At 37.2% G+C, this 21,552-nt stretch overlaps 1 protein-coding gene and 1 long non-coding RNA gene across 2 annotated transcripts; both read left to right on the top strand.

Moving 5' to 3' along the window:
• The first annotated feature begins 944 nt into the window (after positions 1 to 944).
• On the top strand, positions 945 to 13,539 carry LOC134542115 (uncharacterized). Its single transcript, XR_010076739.1, has 3 exons — positions 945 to 1,553; positions 13,122 to 13,331; positions 13,455 to 13,539. It is a non-coding gene; the product is annotated as an uncharacterized LOC134542115 (long non-coding RNA).
• A 670-nt stretch (positions 13,540 to 14,209) lies between these two features.
• On the top strand, positions 14,210 to 21,535 carry LOC134533895 (uncharacterized). Its single transcript, XM_063371713.1, has 5 exons — positions 14,210 to 14,417; positions 15,012 to 15,435; positions 16,309 to 16,482; positions 17,492 to 18,610; positions 21,383 to 21,535. Exons 1-5 carry the CDS (start codon positions 14,251 to 14,253, stop codon positions 21,533 to 21,535), a joined length of 2,037 nt encoding a protein of 678 aa, XP_063227783.1. The 5' UTR covers positions 14,210 to 14,250.
• The last annotated feature ends 17 nt before the right edge of the window (positions 21,536 to 21,552 follow it).

Genomic DNA, 21,552 nt, shown 5'->3' with positions numbered 1-21,552 from the left:
AGGCGTCGGTGCACATAGCGGCCTCAGATAGAGGGGGGCATTTGACGCCAGCCGATAGTGCGCCTCTTAGTCGCACAGGCCGCGATGCCTCTCCGACGCCTCTCAAAGCCGTGTGCCACGAACACGCCCGCGCGTGCAACATGGTGCAACGAGTGTGAGTGCACCGAACGACCCGCAGCTAGCACCACTACCGGCCACCTCGGCGGAAGCACTCCGCCGGGTGTGGCAATGTGCTTCCGCCGGACTATAGCATCAAGGGCACATGTTTCCTCTCACAGACATAAACTATGTAATGTATATTTCATCAAATGTTTTTATTTGTTAATTCCATTGTTCAACGTGCGAATAGGTCCTAAACTTGGCCGCGTCTGTTTCCCGCGCGCTGCGCTTCTGGCGCGCAATTGGCAGGCCTGCTGTAGCGCTGTGCTACACGAGTGAGTCAGTACCCACCGGGAGCTCGAAGAGGCTGGTCGTCTTCGCGCAACGTTGAGAGGCCACCTTCGCGCCAATTCCGCAACCGCATCTAGATCGTGAGTTACAACACCACTGGCCGTGCATCACCGCGCATCACCGCGCAGGTCTTAGCAGCAACGTCCGCCACGTACTGTTCGCTCAAAACTCCCCCCTCTCCATAGTAAGCGGGGTCATCGCCGAACAGCCGTACATGCGCAGAGCTCTCTAACCCCGAACAGTCGCGGCCAGGGGATGGATAGCACCATGTAGAGGTTGGTGTGTAATAAAAACCACACTTCACGTAGCGGAGTGCATCATTTGTAGTATAAGGCGTCTTGGGTGGCCTAAACAGCCCAAGGATCACCTCTACGGACACGTCCCTGCCTCCCGCCACTTGGCCGAACCCAAACCCCGAGACCCATCCCGCAAAACTTGATAGCTTTGACGGGGAGGCAGCCGGAACGGTGTCAGACTGTGTCCTAAGTATTGTCGGCCTGTGTTTTAACTCACGAGGTTTTTTGTGTTTTATTTCCAATTTATATTTTTTGGTGTGAGACAACACCGCCATGTGGCATCTCTGTTGAAAAGTTAACCTAAAATCATATTAGGCCTACTCAGGTCCTAACAATAACAATATAGGCACTTTCAAGTATTTTTATGGGTGTGATACACGTTTGTTTATAACGATGTTTATAAACTTTATGATAGGTTTAACTATAACATAAGGGAGTGATTTTATAATTTGCATTTAATTAGTTTTTCATCTGTTTGGGAGATCACAAAATAAATGAAAAAACACTTCATTAATTTCGTGGACAAAGTCTGTCATGTTTCCATTTAGTGACCACAAAGCAAATATTTGTGACAAAATGCCATATTTGGAACACTGCCTAACTGCGTATTGTGAACGGGTCCCCGGAAAAGTGTTATGACAAATGTTTTTTTTTTTTGGTTAGGTACTACAAGAAAGACATTGAAGAAGTTTCAACACCAGGAAAAAAGAGGAAAAAAAAGGCCACAGGAAGGAAAGTCACTTGACACAGTCGACGATTTCACAGTAAATGCAATCAGGAATGCAATTTACAGGATGTACGCTGAAGGTAAAAATTTGATACTGAAGAGTAGTTTCAATATCACTGGGGTAGGCCCTACTTAATTGTATTCATTTCATATATCCATATGCAGATTGACCGGTTCAGTTTTCTTCCCGATATCATCTGTCCTTTAAAAATACTTAACATTTTTGGGTGGTTTGTTAGGTTTCTTTATTGATATGGTATTGATATATAGAATATTGTGCAACATATGAAATAGGTACACGTCCTTTTAAGGTTAGGTTAAAGATAGAAAGAAAATTGTTACATTCTAAAACTACAAGTAATGTTTATATCGTTATACACAGTATACATATTAAATAACCTCAACTTTTATGATGTATCAGAAGGTTAAATAATGACTATTTCCAGTATCAATAATATCCAGTTGTGCGCTTTAGCAGTAATTGGTTACAAATTAGTGAGTTGTGGTCTAAGCAAGCATGGTTATTAAAAAAAAATTGGGATACTTAATTGGCTAAATTGTACTGTGTGGCAGGGTCCAGTACAATATATATTCTATTGCAAAATAGTGTCATGCCCCGCCTAACCCTTTAGAAAATATAGGGGTATTGTTATTTTATAAACAATAGGCCTACTTCATTGTAATGAAGTATCATATGAAAACACAACTTAGCCAGACAAACTGTGTGTTAGTGTATGAAGTAACAGAAGGTTATAAAACAGTAAAAGTTTAGTATCGCGTATCCGATTCGATACATTGATCCTGATCGCATGATCCTGCAAATATTGATCCTGTGATTGATGATGCTTGCTTTTCTAATTTATTACGTTTAAAAATCCTGTACAAAACCAAAACTAAAAACCTGTGATGTAGTAATGAGTTATGTTTTAAAGTTGAATAATAATGAAAATATATATGTTTTATTAAACTTATGATAATTATTCTTGCTATACCACAATATTTGATTATGTTCAGGATCTTTGATCTGAATAAATGAAAAAAAGCATGCACCACACGATCAATAGTATGTACAGGTTCATGCATAAAGATCAAGGAATCACATGGGATACACGATAGTAGTATATAATAGGGCATACTGGCACTGGGTTCTGGGTGTGGATTGTGATTGTCGGTCCGCCATCTTGGATTGTGATGTCACGGCGGCCATCTTGGATGGTTGTGACCTTGACCTTTGACCTTGACCTTGAATTTGATCCTCAAAAATCGCCAAAACCCTCCAAAATTGGGCAAAATTTGCCCAAAATTCCTCAAAAATCGCCAAAATTTCCATTTCTGTGGAAAAAAGTTCCGCCAAAAATTCGCAAAAAATTCCTCAATTCGAAAATCAGGATTTCGAAAATCCTCAAAAGTCGTTTTTCCCTAGAAAGAACCCTAATTCCTAAAACTGGCTTAAAACTCCTAAGAGATAGCCGCTTATAAGCCATTTCTAGGAATAAGGATACCATGACCGACATCTTGGATTATGTCGTCACCGTTGCAATTTTCGTTACGGCCGCCATCTTTAACTTTTTTATTTATTATCCGATTTTAATGAAATTTTTTTTAAAAATTATAAAAAAAATTAAATAATAAAATTTTAATAAAAAAATATTTAAAAAACAAACATTTACGACACGGAGTTCAGAGACCTTGGTTCAAACCCGACGAGTGCAAAAAAAAATTAAAAATGGCGACCAATCCTTCCCTCGTGGTGGGTGCTGGCAGACTGATCCCCTCCACTTTTATTCAAAGCATATATAACATCATATAGTATGACGTCATGACCGCCATCTTGTCTGCGATGCTGGAAGCCACCATCTTGTTTTCGGCCGCTAGAGTACGCTGACGCCATGTTAGTTTAACTATTACCCGCTAGAGTGCAGTAATCAATTATTATTGCTGTGACACCCGCCATCTTGTCATTCGGCCGCCATCTTGAAAATCCGTAATTATTTAGCTAGAAATTCGGGAAAAGTTCCAAAATTCATTAAATAAATCACTCATTAATTTACATATTGATTCGATGGATTCCTGTCCTCGGTTCGATACCCGATCGATGCAATAATGTTTAATTTTATGTAAAAAATAATAATTTCAATAAACCATGTTCAACATTCGTAAAGAGACTCTAAATCCTCTACGACCACCATCCTATCAGACATCAAGACCACCATATTGGAAATGCGTAATTTTAATGCTAGAGATCCGGGAAAAAGTTCAGAAATCATTAAATAAATTTCCGATCTATATACTGATTGATTGGATCGACTAAGGTCCTTGGTACGATCCCAGGCCGATACAAAACAACTTTAATATTTTAAAAAAGCACCACTAAAGTTCGAGGAATTAAACACCGCAAGTTCTTTTACAAACATAATATTTATTACATAATTTCTATTCTACTACAGGATCACTTACGAAAGCCAGCAATCTTATAATCATTTAGTTCCGCAGCGGTGTGAAATGACTAATTCTTAGCTCCAATCGGTTTATACTAGACAGAGTCCAGCCAGAACCTTTACAGACATAGTCCACCTCTTCTTGACAGAGTTTCTGGATACCGTTTTTAACAGTTTGCTTCACATCGTTAGAACTGTAAATTACTGCAGCCGATGTCTTGAATGCACACTTCTTCACTTTGTCATCGAACGGATATGGCTTTCCATATATACAGTCCAGCCACAAGTTATATTTCAAAGGTCCGTTTGTTGCTACATCATCAGTAAGCTGATTGATTATCTTCTGTCTGATATCGTCAAGAAAATTACAAATGTCCTTCGACTCACCGAACGTATTTAGATAATAGTAGTCTTTCAAAGTTCCACGAAATGCAGACTGCGCCAAGTAGAAGCCATTATCGTTCACTTGTAATGCTCCGAACACAGTCTTAGGTTTAGTTCCATGTTCAGACGTCATAACAATCGGTTGCTGGGCATCTGTTTTTTTGGTTGTACGCTTTCGTGTCTCCAATCTAAAGCGAGGAGCCGAAATGTCGGCAGGTAGTTCAGCAGTAGGAGCACAGACTCCACCTTTACATTTTTTCGCATGATGTCGCAAACTGTCAATTCGAGTAAACCATTTAAGGCACTCATCACATCGAAACTTCATGCGAGAAGGATTCTTCGTGCATTTGCTCCGCTCATGTCTTCGTGCATCATGGGAAAATGCGAACGACGTATCACAGTAGCTGCAAGGATACCGTGGTGATGAAGACGATCCTTTCAGACCCGATCCAGATACAGACATTGCAACAGTAGTACCATTTCCAGGCATTCTCTTATGCACATCGATGCATCGTTGTTGCGCCGGAACCTTTACTTTCTGCCGCACAGCAGGACCTTTGCATGCCTTCATGTGCGTTTTCATATTATCTTTTCTGGCAAACTGCTTATGACATTTCTCACAAACAAACATTTTACGATATAGGTTCTTGGCACATTCGCTCCTCTCGTGTCGCCGGGCATTGCTGTTGTTTGAGAAAATCTTGTCGCAGTAACAGCACCGATGTTCGCTAGTTGTCAAATCTGCATCCATTGAAGTCTCCATCGAGGTCGTATCGTCGATCGTCGTGGTTTCCTGCACATCCAGCTCAGTAGTCATTAAGCTATCTTCTGCTGGTGGTATCACATCTGTTGAAATCTCCTCCAATGTCGACGTCGTCGTCGTTGCCAACGGGATCTGCTCCACCATTGTCGTCGCTGACGTCAAGGTTCCCGTAGACGATGGTACAACGTCCATCGAGTTCGGCGTTAAAGTCGGTAAAGATGCCATCGAGTTCTCAAGAACAGGTAATTACACGACTTTGCACCAGATGAAATAATCTAGGTGATCCTTACACCGTCGACGACAGTAACAAACTGAGCGACCTGCTGTCTAGGACTCGCTTATATACATGCACCGGATGGAATAATACGCAAGTCAAATCAAGAACCATTTACTATAATACTAGAGTCAAAACAACATTAAAAATAGAAGGACCATCAACGAAAAGGCAGCACATTTGGAAGCACCGACAACGAAAAGGCAGCACATTTGGAAGCACCGACTACGAAAAGGCAGCACATTTGGAAGCACCGACTACGAAAAGGCAGCACATTTGGAAGCACCGACAACGAAAAGGCAGCACATTTGGAAGCACCGACAACGAAAAGGCAGCACATTTGGAAGCACCGACAACGAAAAGGCAGCACATTTGGAAGCACCGACAACGAAAAGGCAGCACATTTGGAAGCACCGACAACGAAAAGGCAGCACATTTGGAAGCTCCATCAACAAAAAAAAAAAGGCAAAAAGGAAGCACAAGTTACGAGATCTATGTCTTAGTTAGAAATCAGAATACAAGAAATAAAAACATTAAATTCTTATAATTTAAATTATTTATTTTATTGCTTTACACTATACAAATGCAAGTAAAACAAGCCATTATTGTATGTAGCCAGCATTCCTCAGTTCCTTGAGTATGAAGGATATTTCTTTGATGCACGAATAGTTTCCTGCACAAAGCGAACCATGTAGAAGTCTTAGCCGGTCAACCAATATGTTTGAATCTTTCCATGATGTGTAATCATTCTCTTCTACCACCATCTTCCTTGCACCTTTATAATTATTATGATCTCTGGTGTCTTCCGTTTTACCACCAACCGCAGGGTAACTTTCATGTTTGAGACGGTGATCATCACAAGCTTGATCAGATTTATTTAATATATCACGTCGTTTCCATCGTTTCGGTCTCAGGACACCGCCACATTCTTCAATCTTGGCAGCTTTAGGTGCTTCATCATAGTCTATGTCTTTGTCAACAGCCTCAGAGTCACTGTAACAATCACCGTAGAAGGAATCGTCTTCACCCAATTTACCGTAATAATTCGATGTTGATGATGTTGAAGTGTCTTCATCGTCTTCATGCTTCCTTTTTAGGAGTCCATCATTTTTACAAAGTAGGAAAGATCTACTTGAATTCGGCTGGAATATATTCTCACTTTTCACGTTAAGGATTCTTCCATTGTCTTCATTCTTCCGTAAATCATCAACCTCCTTCAATTTAAGTTCGTTGTCGAGATCGGAAGAGCCAAGAAAATTATTGGCGTAATGCAGATCACTCTTCCTTAGGCTAGTAGATTCATCGTTGTCCTCTAGCCTGTACGCAGGCTTGGCGCTACAAGTTCTGCCATGTCTTTTTAGGCTCTCTCTCCGCGTAAACGACTTGCTACATCTAACACAACTTATCATATTGCGCAGTGGATTTTTAACACAGTCATTCTTCTCGTGTTGTCTTTTATTCTTTCTCAAGATAAACTCTTTACTGCAAAACTTACACCTATGTTCTTTCGATACAGCGTCAGATCCCAAATCGGAATTCATATTAGTTACTGAGACTAACGTCAGATACCAATTGAGTGTTTTAAATTAGATCCAATACTTAAATAGAAATATTTTCATATTTCATCAGCGAGAATTAATATATCTCATGCAAAAGTACTTTATGCATGTAGTTCTGCTTTTCAACAACAGATGTCGCCACATGTTGCTTGCAGGTAAATAATATTTAGTTCTTTTATGCGGGATGCGGGATGCTCACTAACGATCGCAAAAGAAGGATGGCTTCGCTAGACTCCAAGGAAAAGGAAGTTCGTCTTGCATGTTGGTGCTCCACAGATGTCTCATGGCGTAATATTAATTTGACTGAGTAATGATATTTTTTAATTCCACCTGATAAAAATATTGCAAGTTTTGATTTAGTAGCAGAAATTATCGAATTAAATGTAACTCCAAATAAAATGACATGTTTCATTAGTCAAAAAAAAAATCCATGCAGACAGCGGTTTCTCAGAATAATCAGAAACACTTGAAGAAACCACAGGAATGATTGCAAGAACACGGGAAAAACCATCAAAATACTGACAAGAATAATCAGGAGCACACGGGAAAAACCATCAAAATACTGACAAGAATAATCAGGAGCACACGGAGAAAACCATCATAATATTAACAAGAATAATCAGGAGCACACGGAGAAAACCATCATAATATTGACCAGATTAATCAGAAGTACTCGGAGAAAACCACCACATGTTTTCTTTGATATCATAAAATTACAGGAAAAAATATTTAAAAATAAAAATAAATTAATAAAAAAAATGCATAAACAGTTTCTGCTAGCTTGTAAACTTATCATTGTTGAGCAAAGATAGAGTTCTTGTACAAGCCAGAAATTTATGCATTTTTTTATTAATTTATTTTTATTTTTAAATATTTTTTCCTGTAATTTTATGATATCAAAGAAAACATGTGGTGGTTTTCTCCGAGTACTTCTGATTAATCTGGTCAATATTATGATGGTTTTCTCCGTGTGCTCCTGATTATTCTTGTTAATATTATGATGGTTTTCTCCGTGTGCTCCTGATTATTCTTGTCAGTATTTTGATGGTTTTTCCCGTGTGCTCCTGATTATTCTTGTCAGTATTTTGATGGTTTTTCCCGTGTTCTTGCAATCATTCCTGTGGTTTCTTCAAGTGTTTCTGACTATTCTGAGAAACCACTGTCTGCATGGATTTTTTTTTGACTAATGAAACATGTCATTTTATTTGGAGTTACATTTAATTCGATAATTTCTGCTACTAAATCAAAACTTGCAATATTTTTATCAGGTGGAATTAAAAAATATCATTACTCAGTCAAATTAATATTACGCCATGAGACATCTGTGGAGCACCAACATGCAAGACGAACTTCCTTTTCCTTGGAGTCTAGCGAAGCCATCCTTCTTATGCGATCGTTAGTGAGCATCCCGCATCCCGCATAAAAGAACTAAATATTATTTACCTGCAAGCAACATGTGGCGACATCTGTTGTTGAAAAGCAGAACTACATGCATAAAGTACTTTTGCATGAGATATATTAATTCTCGCTGATGAAATATGAAAATATTTCTATTTAAGTATTGGATCTAATTTAAAACACTCAATTGGTATCTGACGTTAGTCTCAGTAACTAATATGAATTCCGATTTGGGATCTGACGCTGTATCGAAAGAACATAGGTGTAAGTTTTGCAGTAAAGAGTTTATCTTGAGAAAGAATAAAAGACAACACGAGAAGAATGACTGTGTTAAAAATCCACTGCGCAATATGATAAGTTGTGTTAGATGTAGCAAGTCGTTTACGCGGAGAGAGAGCCTAAAAAGACATGGCAGAACTTGTAGCGCCAAGCCTGCGTACAGGCTAGAGGACAACGATGAATCTACTAGCCTAAGGAAGAGTGATCTGCATTACGCCAATAATTTTCTTGGCTCTTCCGATCTCGACAACGAACTTAAATTGAAGGAGGTTGATGATTTACGAAAGAATGAAGACAATGGAAGAATCCTTAACGTGAAAAGTGAGAATATATTCCAGCCGAATTCAAGTAGATCTTTCCTACTTTGTAAAAATGATGGACTCCTAAAAAGGAAGCATGAAGACGATGAAGACACTTCAACATCATCAACATCGAATTATTACGGTAAATTGGGTGAAGACGATTCCTTCTACGGTGATTGTTACAGTGACTCTGAGGCTGTTGACAAAGACATAGACTATGATGAAGCACCTAAAGCTGCCAAGATTGAAGAATGTGGCGGTGTCCTGAGACCGAAACGATGGAAACGACGTGATATATTAAATAAATCTGATCAAGCTTGTGATGATCACCGTCTCAAACATGAAAGTTACCCTGCGGTTGGTGGTAAAACGGAAGACACCAGAGATCATAATAATTATAAAGGTGCAAGGAAGATGGTGGTAGAAGAGAATGATTACACATCATGGAAAGATCCAAACATATTGGTTGACCGGCTAAGACTTCTACATGGTTCGCTTTGTGCAGGAAACTATTCGTGCATCAAAGAAATATCCTTCATACTCAAGGAACTGAGGAATGCTGGCTACATACAATAATGGCTTGTTTTACTTGCATTTGTATAGTGTAAAGCAATAAAATAAATAATTTAAATTATAAGAATTTAATGTTTTTATTTCTTGTATTCTGATTTCTAACTAAGACATAGATCTCGTAACTTGTGCTTCCTTTTTGCCTTTTTTTTTTTTGTTGATGGAGCTTCCAAATGTGCTGCCTTTTCGTTGTCGGTGCTTCCAAATGTGCTGCCTTTTCGTTGTCGGTGCTTCCAAATGTGCTGCCTTTTCGTTGTCGGTGCTTCCAAATGTGCTGCCTTTTCGTTGTCGGTGCTTCCAAATGTGCTGCCTTTTCGTTGTCGGTGCTTCCAAATGTGCTGCCTTTTCGTAGTCGGTGCTTCCAAATGTGCTGCCTTTTCGTAGTCGGTGCTTCCAAATGTGCTGCCTTTTCGTTGTCGGTGCTTCCAAATGTGCTGCCTTTTCGTTGATGGTCCTTCTATTTTTAATGTTGTTTTGACTCTAGTATTATAGTAAATGGTTCTTGATTTGACTTGCGTATTATTCCATCCGGTGCATGTATATAAGCGAGTCCTAGACAGCAGGTCGCTCAGTTTGTTACTGTCGTCGACGGTGTAAGGATCACCTAGATTATTTCATCTGGTGCAAAGTCGTGTAATTACCTGTTCTTGAGAACTCGATGGCATCTTTACCGACTTTAACGCCGAACTCGATGGACGTTGTACCATCGTCGACGGGAACCTTGACGTCAGCGACGACAATGGTGGAGCAGATCCCGTTGGCAACGACGACGACGTCGACATTGGAGGAGATTTCAACAGATGTGATACCACCAGCAGAAGATAGCTTAATGACTACTGAGCTGGATGTGCAGGAAACCACGACGATCGACGATACGACCTCGATGGAGACTTCAATGGATGCAGATTTGACAACTAGCGAACATCGGTGCTGTTACTGCGACAAGATTTTCTCAAACAACAGCAATGCCCGGCGACACGAGAGGAGCGAATGTGCCAAGAACCTATATCGTAAAATGTTTGTTTGTGAGAAATGTCATAAGCAGTTTGCCAGAAAAGATAATATGAAAACGCACATGAAGGCATGCAAAGGTCCTGCTGTGCGGCAGAAAGTAAAGGTTCCGGCGCAACAACGATGCATCGATGTGCATAAGAGAATGCCTGGAAATGGTACTACTGTTGCAATGTCTGTATCTGGATCGGGTCTGAAAGGATCGTCTTCATCACCACGGTATACTTGCAGCTACTGTGATACGTCGTTCGCATTTTCCCATGATGCACGAAGACATGAGCGGAGCAAATGCACGAAGAATCCTTCTCGCATGAAGTTTCGATGTGATGAGTGCCTTAAATGGTTTACTCGAATTGACAGTTTGCGACATCATGCGAAAAAATGTAAAGGTGGAGTCTGTGCTCCTACTGCTGAACTACCTGCCGACATTTCGGCTCCTCGCTTTAGATTGGAGACACGAAAGCGTACAACCAAAAAAACAGATGCCCAGCAACCGATTGTTATGACGTCTGAACATGGAACTAAACCTAAGACTGTGTTCGGAGCATTACAAGTGAACGATAATGGCTTCTACTTGGCGCAGTCTGCATTTCGTGGAACTTTGAAAGACTACTATTATCTAAATACGTTCGGTGAGTCGAAGGACATTTGTAATTTTCTTGACGATATCAGACAGAAGATAATCAATCAGCTTACTGATGATGTAGCAACAAACGGACCTTTGAAATATAACTTGTGGCTGGACTGTATATATGGAAAGCCATATCCGTTCGATGACAAAGTGAAGAAGTGTGCATTCAAGACATCGGCTGCAGTAATTTACAGTTCTAACGATGTGAAGCAAACTGTTAAAAACGGTATCCAGAAACTCTGTCAAGAAGAGGTGGACTATGTCTGTAAAGGTTCTGGCTGGACTCTGTCTAGTATAAACCGATTGGAGCTAAGAATTAGTCATTTCACACCGCTGCGGAACTAAATGATTATAAGATTGCTGGCTTTCGTAAGTGATCCTGTAGTAGAATAGAAATTATGTAATAAATATTATGTTTGTAAAAGAACTTGCGGTGTTTAATTCCTCGAACTTTAGTGGTGCTTTTTTAAAATATTAAAGTTGTTTTGTATCGGCCTGGGATCGTACCAAGGACCTTAGTCGATCCAATCAATCAGTATATAGATCGGAAATTTATTTAATGATTTCTGAACTTTTTCCCGGATCTCTAGCATTAAAATTACGCATTTCCAATATGGTGGTCTTGATGTCTGATAGGATGGTGGTCGTAGAGGATTTAGAGTCTCTTTACGAATGTTGAACATGGTTTATTGAAATTATTATTTTTTACATAAAATTAAACATTATTGCATCGATCGGGTATCGAACCGAGGACAGGAATCCATCGAATCAATATGTAAATTAATGAGTGATTTATTTAATGAATTTTGGAACTTTTCCCGAATTTCTAGCTAAATAATTACGGATTTTCAAGATGGCGGCCGAATGACAAGATGGCGGGTGTCACAGCAATAATAATTGATTACTGCACTCTAGCGGGTAATAGTTAAACTAACATGGCGTCAGCGTACTCTAGCGGCCGAAAACAAGATGGTGGCTTCCAGCATCGCAGACAAGATGGCGGTCATGACGTCATACTATATGATGTTATATATGCTTTGAATAAAAGTGGAGGGGATCAGTCTGCCAGCACCCACCACGAGGGAAGGATCGGTCGCCATTTTTAATTTTTTTTTTGCACTCGTCGGGTTTGAACCAAGGTCTCTGAACTCCGTGTCGTAAATGTTTGTTTTTTAAATATTTTTTTATTAAAATTTTATTATTTAATTTTTTTTATAATTTTTAAAAAAAATTTCATTAAAATCGGATAATAAATAAAAAAGTTAAAGATGGCGGCCGTAACGAAAATTGCAACGGTGACGACATAATCCAAGATGTCGGTCATGGTATCCTTATTCCTAGAAATGGCTTATAAGCGGCTATCTCTTAGGAGTTTTAAGCCAGTTTTAGGAATTAGGGTTCTTTCTAGGGCAAAACGACTTTTGAGGATTTTCGAAATCCTGATTTTCGAATTGAGGAATTTTTTGCGAATTTTTGGCGGAACTTTTTTCCACAGAAATGGAAATTTTGGCGATTTTTGAGGAATTTTGGGCAAATTTTGCCCAATTTTGGAGGGTTTTGGCGATTTTTGAGGATCAAATTCAAGGTCAAGGTCAAAGGTCAAGGTCACAACCATCCAAGATGGCCGCCGTGACGTCACAATCCAATATGGCGGACCGACAATCACAATCCACACCCAGAACCCAGTGCCAGTATGCCCTATTATATACTACTCACGATACCTATAACACAGTGTAGAGCTTGTAACTTATTGATTGCTAAATTGAATGCTGAAATACTAATGTTTTACACAACTTCAATACAAACGCGCAATATAATCGTCATATCATTGCAGACAAAAATACTGCAATGTAGAATTCCTCTAAGCAAACTACAAAATTTAAATTAATTTAAAAGTATTTTTGAAATGTAAGTTTATTAAAACTATTTAATAAATGTAAATTGTGCACTTAAATTATCTTCTACGGGGTTGTGGTTTCGCTTAGTTTTGTGTACCTCTGTTATTTCATGTATTGTTAATGTATGCAATAAATTTACAGGTTTGAATGTTACAGTCGACACCATTTTGAAAGAAATCAGGGAAAGACAAATAGATTATTATGGTGGAAGATCAAGTCTTCATAAATTGTTAAAGAAGATGGGATTTTCATGGACAACTGTTGATGGACGAAAAGCTTTGATAGAGAATGAAAACATAGTATTGCAGCGAATAGATTTCTTGAGAAAGTATAAAGAAGAAAAAGAAAGAGGTGCCAATTTCATATTTGTTGATGAAACATGGATTTTCCAGAGAGGCAAGGCATTAATTTATTTGAAAATTTGTTCTGTGGTCCAATACAAAGTATTTCATTTCCATTTCATATATTTTTCAGGAACTGTATCAAAGTCATGGCAGGACAAGAGTCTACAATCTGCGAAGAGACGTACTGTTGGAGATGGTAATAGGTTTATTGTTGTTAAGGCCATAGTTCACGATTTTTGCGAATTGGCATGTCATTTGATCAAAAACTGAGCCAGCATGATTTAAGTTATAGAGATATCGTATGATATATCTTAAAGAGGAATGTTCAGCCTATTTTTAGGAATATTGTTAAATGCATTAATGTATTTACATAATTTAATAACAATTTTTGAAATCAGACCTTTTTAAAGCTTCGGCACCATCAGAAATAGTACGTCTCTACGTGCAATAAAAATAAACGAGTATTGAATTTTATGTCCAATAAATCGTCAGTCATTTGGGCATCAACTTGTCTAAACATACTTACTGATAATTTGATATTTTCTTTTAAATTTAATTTTTTGATGTTTGATATGAAAATTTTCTAGTAAAAATATTTGTTTTTAAGACGTTGTAGTGTATTATTTTTGATAAGTAAGTGTCTTGCTTAAAGGAGTAACGTCATATGTTGACTTTGGTAGTACAACAATTAAAATCAGAGCAATAGACGAGCAAAATAACCAAAAACAAACGTTTTCTCCTATACTGCAAGGTTAACGGATAGTTGTCAGTTCCGCTAACAGAGCGCAGTGCAATGCTCGCTCGGTGCGTTGCTCGCCGGCTGTGTAGGGCACGCGCTGGCACAGTGATGCCAAGTCGTCCATATTTAGTAGTTTGAAATCTCTGTAGTGGTGACACAGTGCGCGCAATTTTTACTATTATTTACAATGGGCAAGAGGAAAAGGTCTTACCGCAATCTTAAGCGAAATAAAAGAGCTTTGTCGGTTTCTGCCTACTGGAGAAGACAGAATACTTCTAACAATTCTGCAACAGTATCAACAGCAGAAAGCAACCCAAGTGCACAAGAAACTGAACCGCATGAAATTTCATCACAGTAAGTACTTCTGTTATTTTTAATTAGACTTAATTTATAACAGCAAAGTCATGTATTTATTTTCGCTAATGAAACTTGATAGTAGAAACTATTGAAAAGCTATATTCTGATTGGCAACAACATGAAAATAATTCAACAACGAGTAAATAATTATAAGAAACGGGGGTACATTTTCTCCCTGGAAAAAAAAATGTGAACGGCGGTAATGCGTTTTACGTACTCATGTTGTTAAAAAATCTTACCGACATGTCCCCCGGCCTGCAGCTTCATGGCAACGGCTTGCGTGGCCGAGGTTCCAAGCCCGTATATAGTCCGTGGCAGAAAACGTGTCCCTAAGTTATTTTGCCTAAGAATATATAATAAAAAAAAAATTCAATAGCAAAAAATTTAAATCGTAGGTTTTTTTTGCATACATTTGTATACAATTTAATGCAAAACTTGAGACTTGATTTTTAACTGTAATCACCTTGTTTTTAAAAAAAATTAAAGTATATCATACACCTTCTACCTCTGTACACCTTTTAGCTTTAAAATATTTGTGTTATTTTAAAGTTAATTGAAATATGTGGTTTTTATATTTTTTGTTACATATAGGAATGAAAATGAACAGACAGAATTGGATGATAGTATGCCACCACTTTTAATTGAAGTTGATCAAGGAGGTTCTTCTTGGGATAATCTGAAAGGAAACCGGCTCTTCAATCCTGCATACGTAATTCCCAAAATTCTTAGCCTTCAGAGCAGCCACAAGAAGCAGTGCACTTTGGGTACAATCCAATTCAAAAAAGAAATCAGAAATGGCTTACATTGTAAGTGGTTCATGGAATGTGATGGCTGCAATCGACAATATGAGATACAGAATGAAGAATGTGATAGCAGTGTAATGAATAGTACGGGGGCATGGGCTGCTGTGTCATCTGGCATCGGATTCACACAATTAGAAAACATTCTGAGCATTTTAAATGTTCCTTCAATGTCAAAGAACACTTACATAAAGAAAGAAGTAGAACTAGATAAGGTAATTAAACAATTTTAATTTCTTTTTCAAATAAAATAAAATATTATGTTAATCTTAGTACATTACTTTTCACTACTCATCCATCACCGGTTAATAGTCGCCTTATTTTACGGGGCACGGTTAAGGATCTTAAAATACAAATGTTCGATTAGATAAACAATATAAGTCAAGTGACAAAAAGCAAAGGAAATTATTCATTTAGGAACAAAATATCATCAAACTACGTTTTATAATTAGTGTTTTAGTACAAAATCTAGAAAGTTAATGATTGCACATATAAAGAAAATTAATTCCTACTTATAAGTACATAATAAATGCGTGAATCCTTTTATTGTTGCTTACAAACTAGTGCAACTCAAACATGTTTAAAATGTTCTGTATTATTATCCATGCCCGTCAAAACAAATTTCAAAATAAAATAAAACTAAAGTTTCAGTTTAATGAAAAAATTTAAAATCTGATTATGCTAACCTTATTTTGATTACTTGCAAAAGCCCCCATTCAGCTTTTATTTGAAACACTTGCACAAATTATGTGAAAAACTGAACAGTTCAAATGATTTTTTTTTACTCGCTTACAAACTGGTGCAACACATTAAAATAGCACAAAAGTAACGCATTTCACAACCCCAATAAAACAATAAATCAAAACAAAGACTACCTATGCCATTCTAAAGTAGTATTTTTTGAAATCATCTTATGTCTACAGTATAATACATCACTAAACATCTTAGATTTGTTTCAGGGAGAAACACATTTATTCATAATAAATATTTTTAGGACTACAATTGCTGCTACGAAAATCTAAGAAATTGTAAAATGTAGTATTATAGTATTTTGGCGATGGTATATGATTTCATTGAGTGTATTTAAGGTTTGGAGCGAGAACTTGGACCGAACCATATCAGATGCAGGGAAAGAAGAAAGAGCTCTGGCTATTCAAGAAGGAGATGTAGACGAAGATGGCATTCCATTTACTACAGTCATTGTGGACGGTGGATGGGCCAAGCGTTCTTACGGGCATAAATACAACTCTCTTTCAGGAGTGGTAAGTTACTTACGGGTCTAACAATATCAATTTCAATAATGTCGCAGTTGTTAAGAAGTAAAGGGCTGAGGTACTGTTACGAAATACATATTTCTTTGGCTAAGTTAGGCCCCGCTAGTTTGGATTTTTCCTATATTTTAATTATATTTAATGAAATATATATGAATTTCAAGGCATAAATAATATCTCCCAGACCTATAACTTGTAATAACATATATTTAAAAAAAGGTCTTATTATGTAAGCACTGAAAGGAAATAATTATTATTTCACTCATTATTACAACGAACATGATAATCACATCAGTTCAAAAGTGTTGACTTCAACAAGTGGGCAAAGCTAAGTCCTATGTTATGTTGACTCGAAACATTTATCACGGAAGATTTGTTACAAGCAGTATCAAAATATTTGAAATTGCAAGATGCGAGGTTGTCAGACCATATACGTCCCATATGAATTCGATCTCCTAATTTTCCTGTATGGTTAATCCACATTTTCTGCAAGTGAGATATTTGGATGACGTTTCCATACGTATATGGATATACTCCTATGTATGCCACCTATGTATTTTGATTTAGTCGATTCATTAACAATGTGTCTGCCATTTGGTTGGTGATTCTCGGATCTTAGGTTCAGTCCAATGCTATTTTATTAATGTCTGTACTAAGAAATGTTCATGATATTAAACCATCTAAAAATGTTTACTACATACGGAAATTATTGTGCAAAACTGGAATATAAATAATCCCATTCCTCTAATGCAAGAATGTAAATGTTAGGATGTTTGAATGTTTTTTTTTTACTCACGAATTTCTTCACTATTGTAATAAAATTCGTAATAGATGTAACTCTTACATTAGAAAAAAACATTAAGTTCTTTTCAACCTGAATAAATTGAGTTCTTTAATACATAGGCATTAAAATATATACTACTAGTATTACATAAAAAAATTTACTTTAAATAGATTTGACTTCAACATAAATAAACTAATTCTTAACTTCTCTTTCCAGGCAGTGATCATAGGCCAAAGAACAGGAAAACTTTTGTTCTTGGGCGTAAAAAATAAGTATTGTACCATCTGTCGTCTTCATTCGGGAGCAGATAAAGAACCGAAAAAACATTTCTGCTACAAAAACTGGAGCCAACAAAAGCCATCCACAGCGATGGAGCAAAGTGTTATTGTAGAAGGTTTTTGTAACAGTATACAAATGCATGGTTTAAAGTACAAATACTTCGTGGGTGATGGAGATTCTAGTGTTTATGCAAGAATCATTCAAAATGTCCCTTATGGACGTTTTGTGCACAAACTTGAATGTGCTAACCATTGCATACGCAACTATACCAGTCACCTGCATACCTTGGCAAGTGATAAGAGTTTTGACCCAGAGGCTCGACGGATGCTCAAATCAGTCATTCCAAGGCTAACTTCTGCAGCACGAGGTGCCATAAGGCACTGTGGGAAAGTGGGTGAGAAAGCTGAAGACCTAATTAAGGACTTGCGAAATGGTCCAAATCATGTATTTGGAGACCATTCTGAGTGCCGACCTTACTTTTGCGAAGGCAATGAATCTGATGGTAAAAGGGTAAATATTTTACTCGGATCTGTATTGTTTGACCATATTCAAGGTCTTTTAGGAAGCCTGGTAGCAAAAGCGCCAAGACTTGTGGAAAATAAAACAAGCAATGCAGCTGAATTTTACATGAGTCTTGTTGCAAAGTTCAATGCTGGAAAACGTCTCAACTTTACTCAAAGAGGATCTTTTCAAAGACGATGCCACGCCGCGGCTTTAAGATTTCAGAAAGGCCACGCTTGGGAAATAAGCCCTTTCAGGAAACTGGCAGGAAGAAGCCCTGGACTGAGTCATTATAAGGTTATCCGAAAGAGACAGCAGACATTAACACGCCGTAAATTGCAGTTCCATGACGCGTTCCCTAAAAAGAAAAGAAGCAAAACTGATACAACTCATCCAGCAGACATCGACTATGGACCAAGCTCTGAACAAGTAGAAGATGATCCGTGTGACGAGATTTCAGATGCACAGCTAGCAGAAAAGTGTGAGAACTTTGTTGAATCTCTGAATGTGACCTCTGAGCAGCAAGAAGAAATTGCCATTCAAACTAAAGATCAGGCGAATTGTATAATCTGGCATGAACTTAGGCGAGTACGCTTAACAGCTAGTAATTTTGGAACAGTGTGCCGAAGAAAAGAATCAACTCCATGTGCGAACTTGGTGAAAAATCTTTTGTACAAACCCTCTGTGAATACCAAAGCTACAGAATACGGTCGCCGCAATGAACATGTTGCTATTAAAAGGTTCGAAGCACTAACAGGCTTGAATGTAGAGAAGAGGGGACTGTACATAGATGTAGAAAATGGGTTTTTAGGAGCTAGTCCAGATGGAATTGTGGTCACAGAAAATGCTACAATTGAAGTAAAATGTGTTCCATCAGGCATATCTACTGGGCTTCAAGAGCTGGCCAGAAGTAAGAAAGGATTCTTTCTCCAAGAAATTGCCAGCAAGAAGTTACAGCTTAAAACCACACATCATCACTTCTATCAGATCCAGGGAACTTTAAATATAACAAAAAAAGATTTTTGTTATTTAATTGTCATGACTGACACAAAACAAGATTTGTTTGTTGAAAAAGTTCAACGAAATGAAGATTTCTGGAGAAATGAAATGCTGCCCAAACTCACGCGATTCTATAAAAAGTGTTTACTACCCGAAATTGTTGATTCACGAGTTATTAGAGGAAAACAAGTGAGAGAGCCAGAGTATATATCAAAGGCAAAAGAAGAAATAAATGCAAAAAAGTCCAAAAAATCTTAGTTTCTTTTGTAAAGTTGTGATGTTTTTTCGCCTTCAAATAAGCATAAATTTTACCTGCACTTACATTTAAAGTAATCCACGTATGTTAAACAGCATCAGTGCCATTGTTACTGGTATTATTTACAAAAAACTTCAATACGAATCCTTCAAAACATATGAACATATACACTTTTATTCTGTTCATCGTGTACTTAAATAAAAAGGGTTAACTTTATGTTTTGTAACATTATGATGTTTAGAAAATATACTTAGTAAATGCCGAGTTTCCGTTTGTAATTTAGAACACAAATATTATCTAGTACGTAATAAATAAAATAGGAAATAATAGAAACACATATGATATTCGCTAAACAGAATAACATATAATGATGAAACTGTAGTATGTTTTCTTTTTTAATTTTAATAAAATTTATTTTCTATTTCTAAAAACTGTAATTGCTGCTAAGTATTTTTAAGTGTTTGCAAATATCATTTCTGAAAAAAAGTACATATATGTAATTTTGTTAAATGTTATTTTTATAACTCACTATGTTTCACTGTTTTACATTGAATCTGCTGATGTATGTATATGTATTTATTTATTTTGTAGAAACTGTAAAGTAGCAATGATAAAAGTTGAAAGAGAGGGTCCAGACAGCATGTTTTTCTTCGTAACGATGAGATTGTAAACTGGGCTTTCATGATATATATGGAGGTATGGTTATTTATTTTCAGCTAATTGTGATAAAAGCAGGAAATATACCAAGTTAAAGTTAAGATTTTAATGAAACTGTCAATGCACATAGATTACGATGATAGGCATATATTACTAAGCCTGTGTGGAACGCTGCTTGAAAACCTGACAATTACATGAGCATCACGCATTTACGCACTAATTCACCTAGTATTTCTTAAAACTAGAATAAATACTGTCTTGTAATCGAAACCAGCATTTTTATTTTAAAACAAAATTTTGTCAGGTTTAGGCAAGAAAAGTATAATTATGCTCCGTAGCTATCCACGCTAAAATAAGCTGCCACTTAATTTTAAGTTTATAACTTGGATATTAATGTTACAAATAAATATTATTGAGTATCTTTATGAGCAAAGTCGTCTAGTTACTAATGCAATGTAAATTTAATACAGAATTTAAAAAAAAGGTAATATTAAAATTGATATTTAACATAGCAAAAATTGTTTGACCAATATATTCGACAGTATAGTGTTTAAACTGCATATTCAAGTATTTACACTGCTAATTTCTAGTATTGTAACCCGAAAAAAACATTTGGGGTTTTGTTTTTATTTAAAGTTAATCATAGTATGACACAAATTTTATGTACTTACGTGTGTTATTGTTAGGTATATTTATAAGAGACTACCTATTGTGGCCGTCACCGCAGTACTAATTTCGGAAAATGTTTGTACCCTTTTCGTCTCATGTCATAAAAGGTTTTTTAAACTTTCCTTTTATGTTAGTGTAATGCGTATTATGATGTTTAATTCTAATAATGTAACCGATTGTGCAATTGGCAAAAGAGCAAAGATTCTGGAGTGTCAATGTAACAACTCTTAAGTTGTAAAGTGTTATCGTGTACAATAAAAAGACTTCGAATTTGAATTTGTCCATAGATCCCAAAACAAGTGTCAACGCAAAATTTGTGTGTGTGTGTGTGTATGTGGGGGGGGGGGGGGGGGGACGATTTTTGGGGTGTAAACCATCCCCTTAAATAGTGTACAATGCCTGCGGTGATATTTAATAGTAACGCCTCTAATTAGAGAATTTACTGTAGCAGTAATTGGATTTAAGTTACTCAGTGAAGATTTTATTTCTTTCAGTATGAGATATAAATTACTTCTCATAACTTCGAGTCTTCAGAAACTGAGTTAACCGTGAGCAAATTTTAAATTATTATGTGATAATATAACATATTTTTAACGTCTCATTTAAAGATATATGTTTGAAATGTTAGTGAAAATAATAATAAAAATATTTTTTAAATGTGTATTATGGTTTTATAGTGAATCTTAGTTAACATAAAATATTACGTACAGCACGTAAATGTGTTGATGTCTAAAGTGCGCGCGAAGGTACAATTTCCCGACGGGCCGTCAAACTTCGCTCACCGGCCGGCACGGCGAATTGTAAACCTCCATCGGCTGCGGAGGCTCGTGGCCCTGGTCGGGTGGAGTAGAACCGGCAACACTGCGGCCCTCAGCCGTGTCCTGCGCATGCGCGGGTAGAACCCGCACATTCAGGG

Source organism: Bacillus rossius, chromosome 1 (genome assembly GCF_032445375.1).
Source record: "Bacillus rossius redtenbacheri isolate Brsri chromosome 1, Brsri_v3, whole genome shotgun sequence".
Classification (NCBI taxonomy): domain Eukaryota; kingdom Metazoa; phylum Arthropoda; class Insecta; order Phasmatodea; family Bacillidae; genus Bacillus; species Bacillus rossius.
Note: the sequence above shows the minus strand (reverse complement) of the source record. Positions and strands in the feature narration are given on the sequence as shown.

What these genes read in the sequence shown, in the direction of transcription:
- LOC134533895 (XM_063371713.1), top strand. Translation starts at nt 14,251, where the DNA reads ATGGGCAAGAGGAAAAGGTCTTACCGCAATCTTAAGCGAAATAAAAGA. An exon ending in CCGCATGAAATTTCATCACA is followed by an intron (nt 14,418 to 15,011) that starts GTAAGTACTTCT and finishes TGTTACATATAG; the next exon opens with GAATGAAAATGAACAGACAG. An exon ending in AAGAAGTAGAACTAGATAAG is followed by an intron (nt 15,436 to 16,308) that starts GTAATTAAACAA and finishes AGTGTATTTAAG; the next exon opens with GTTTGGAGCGAGAACTTGGA.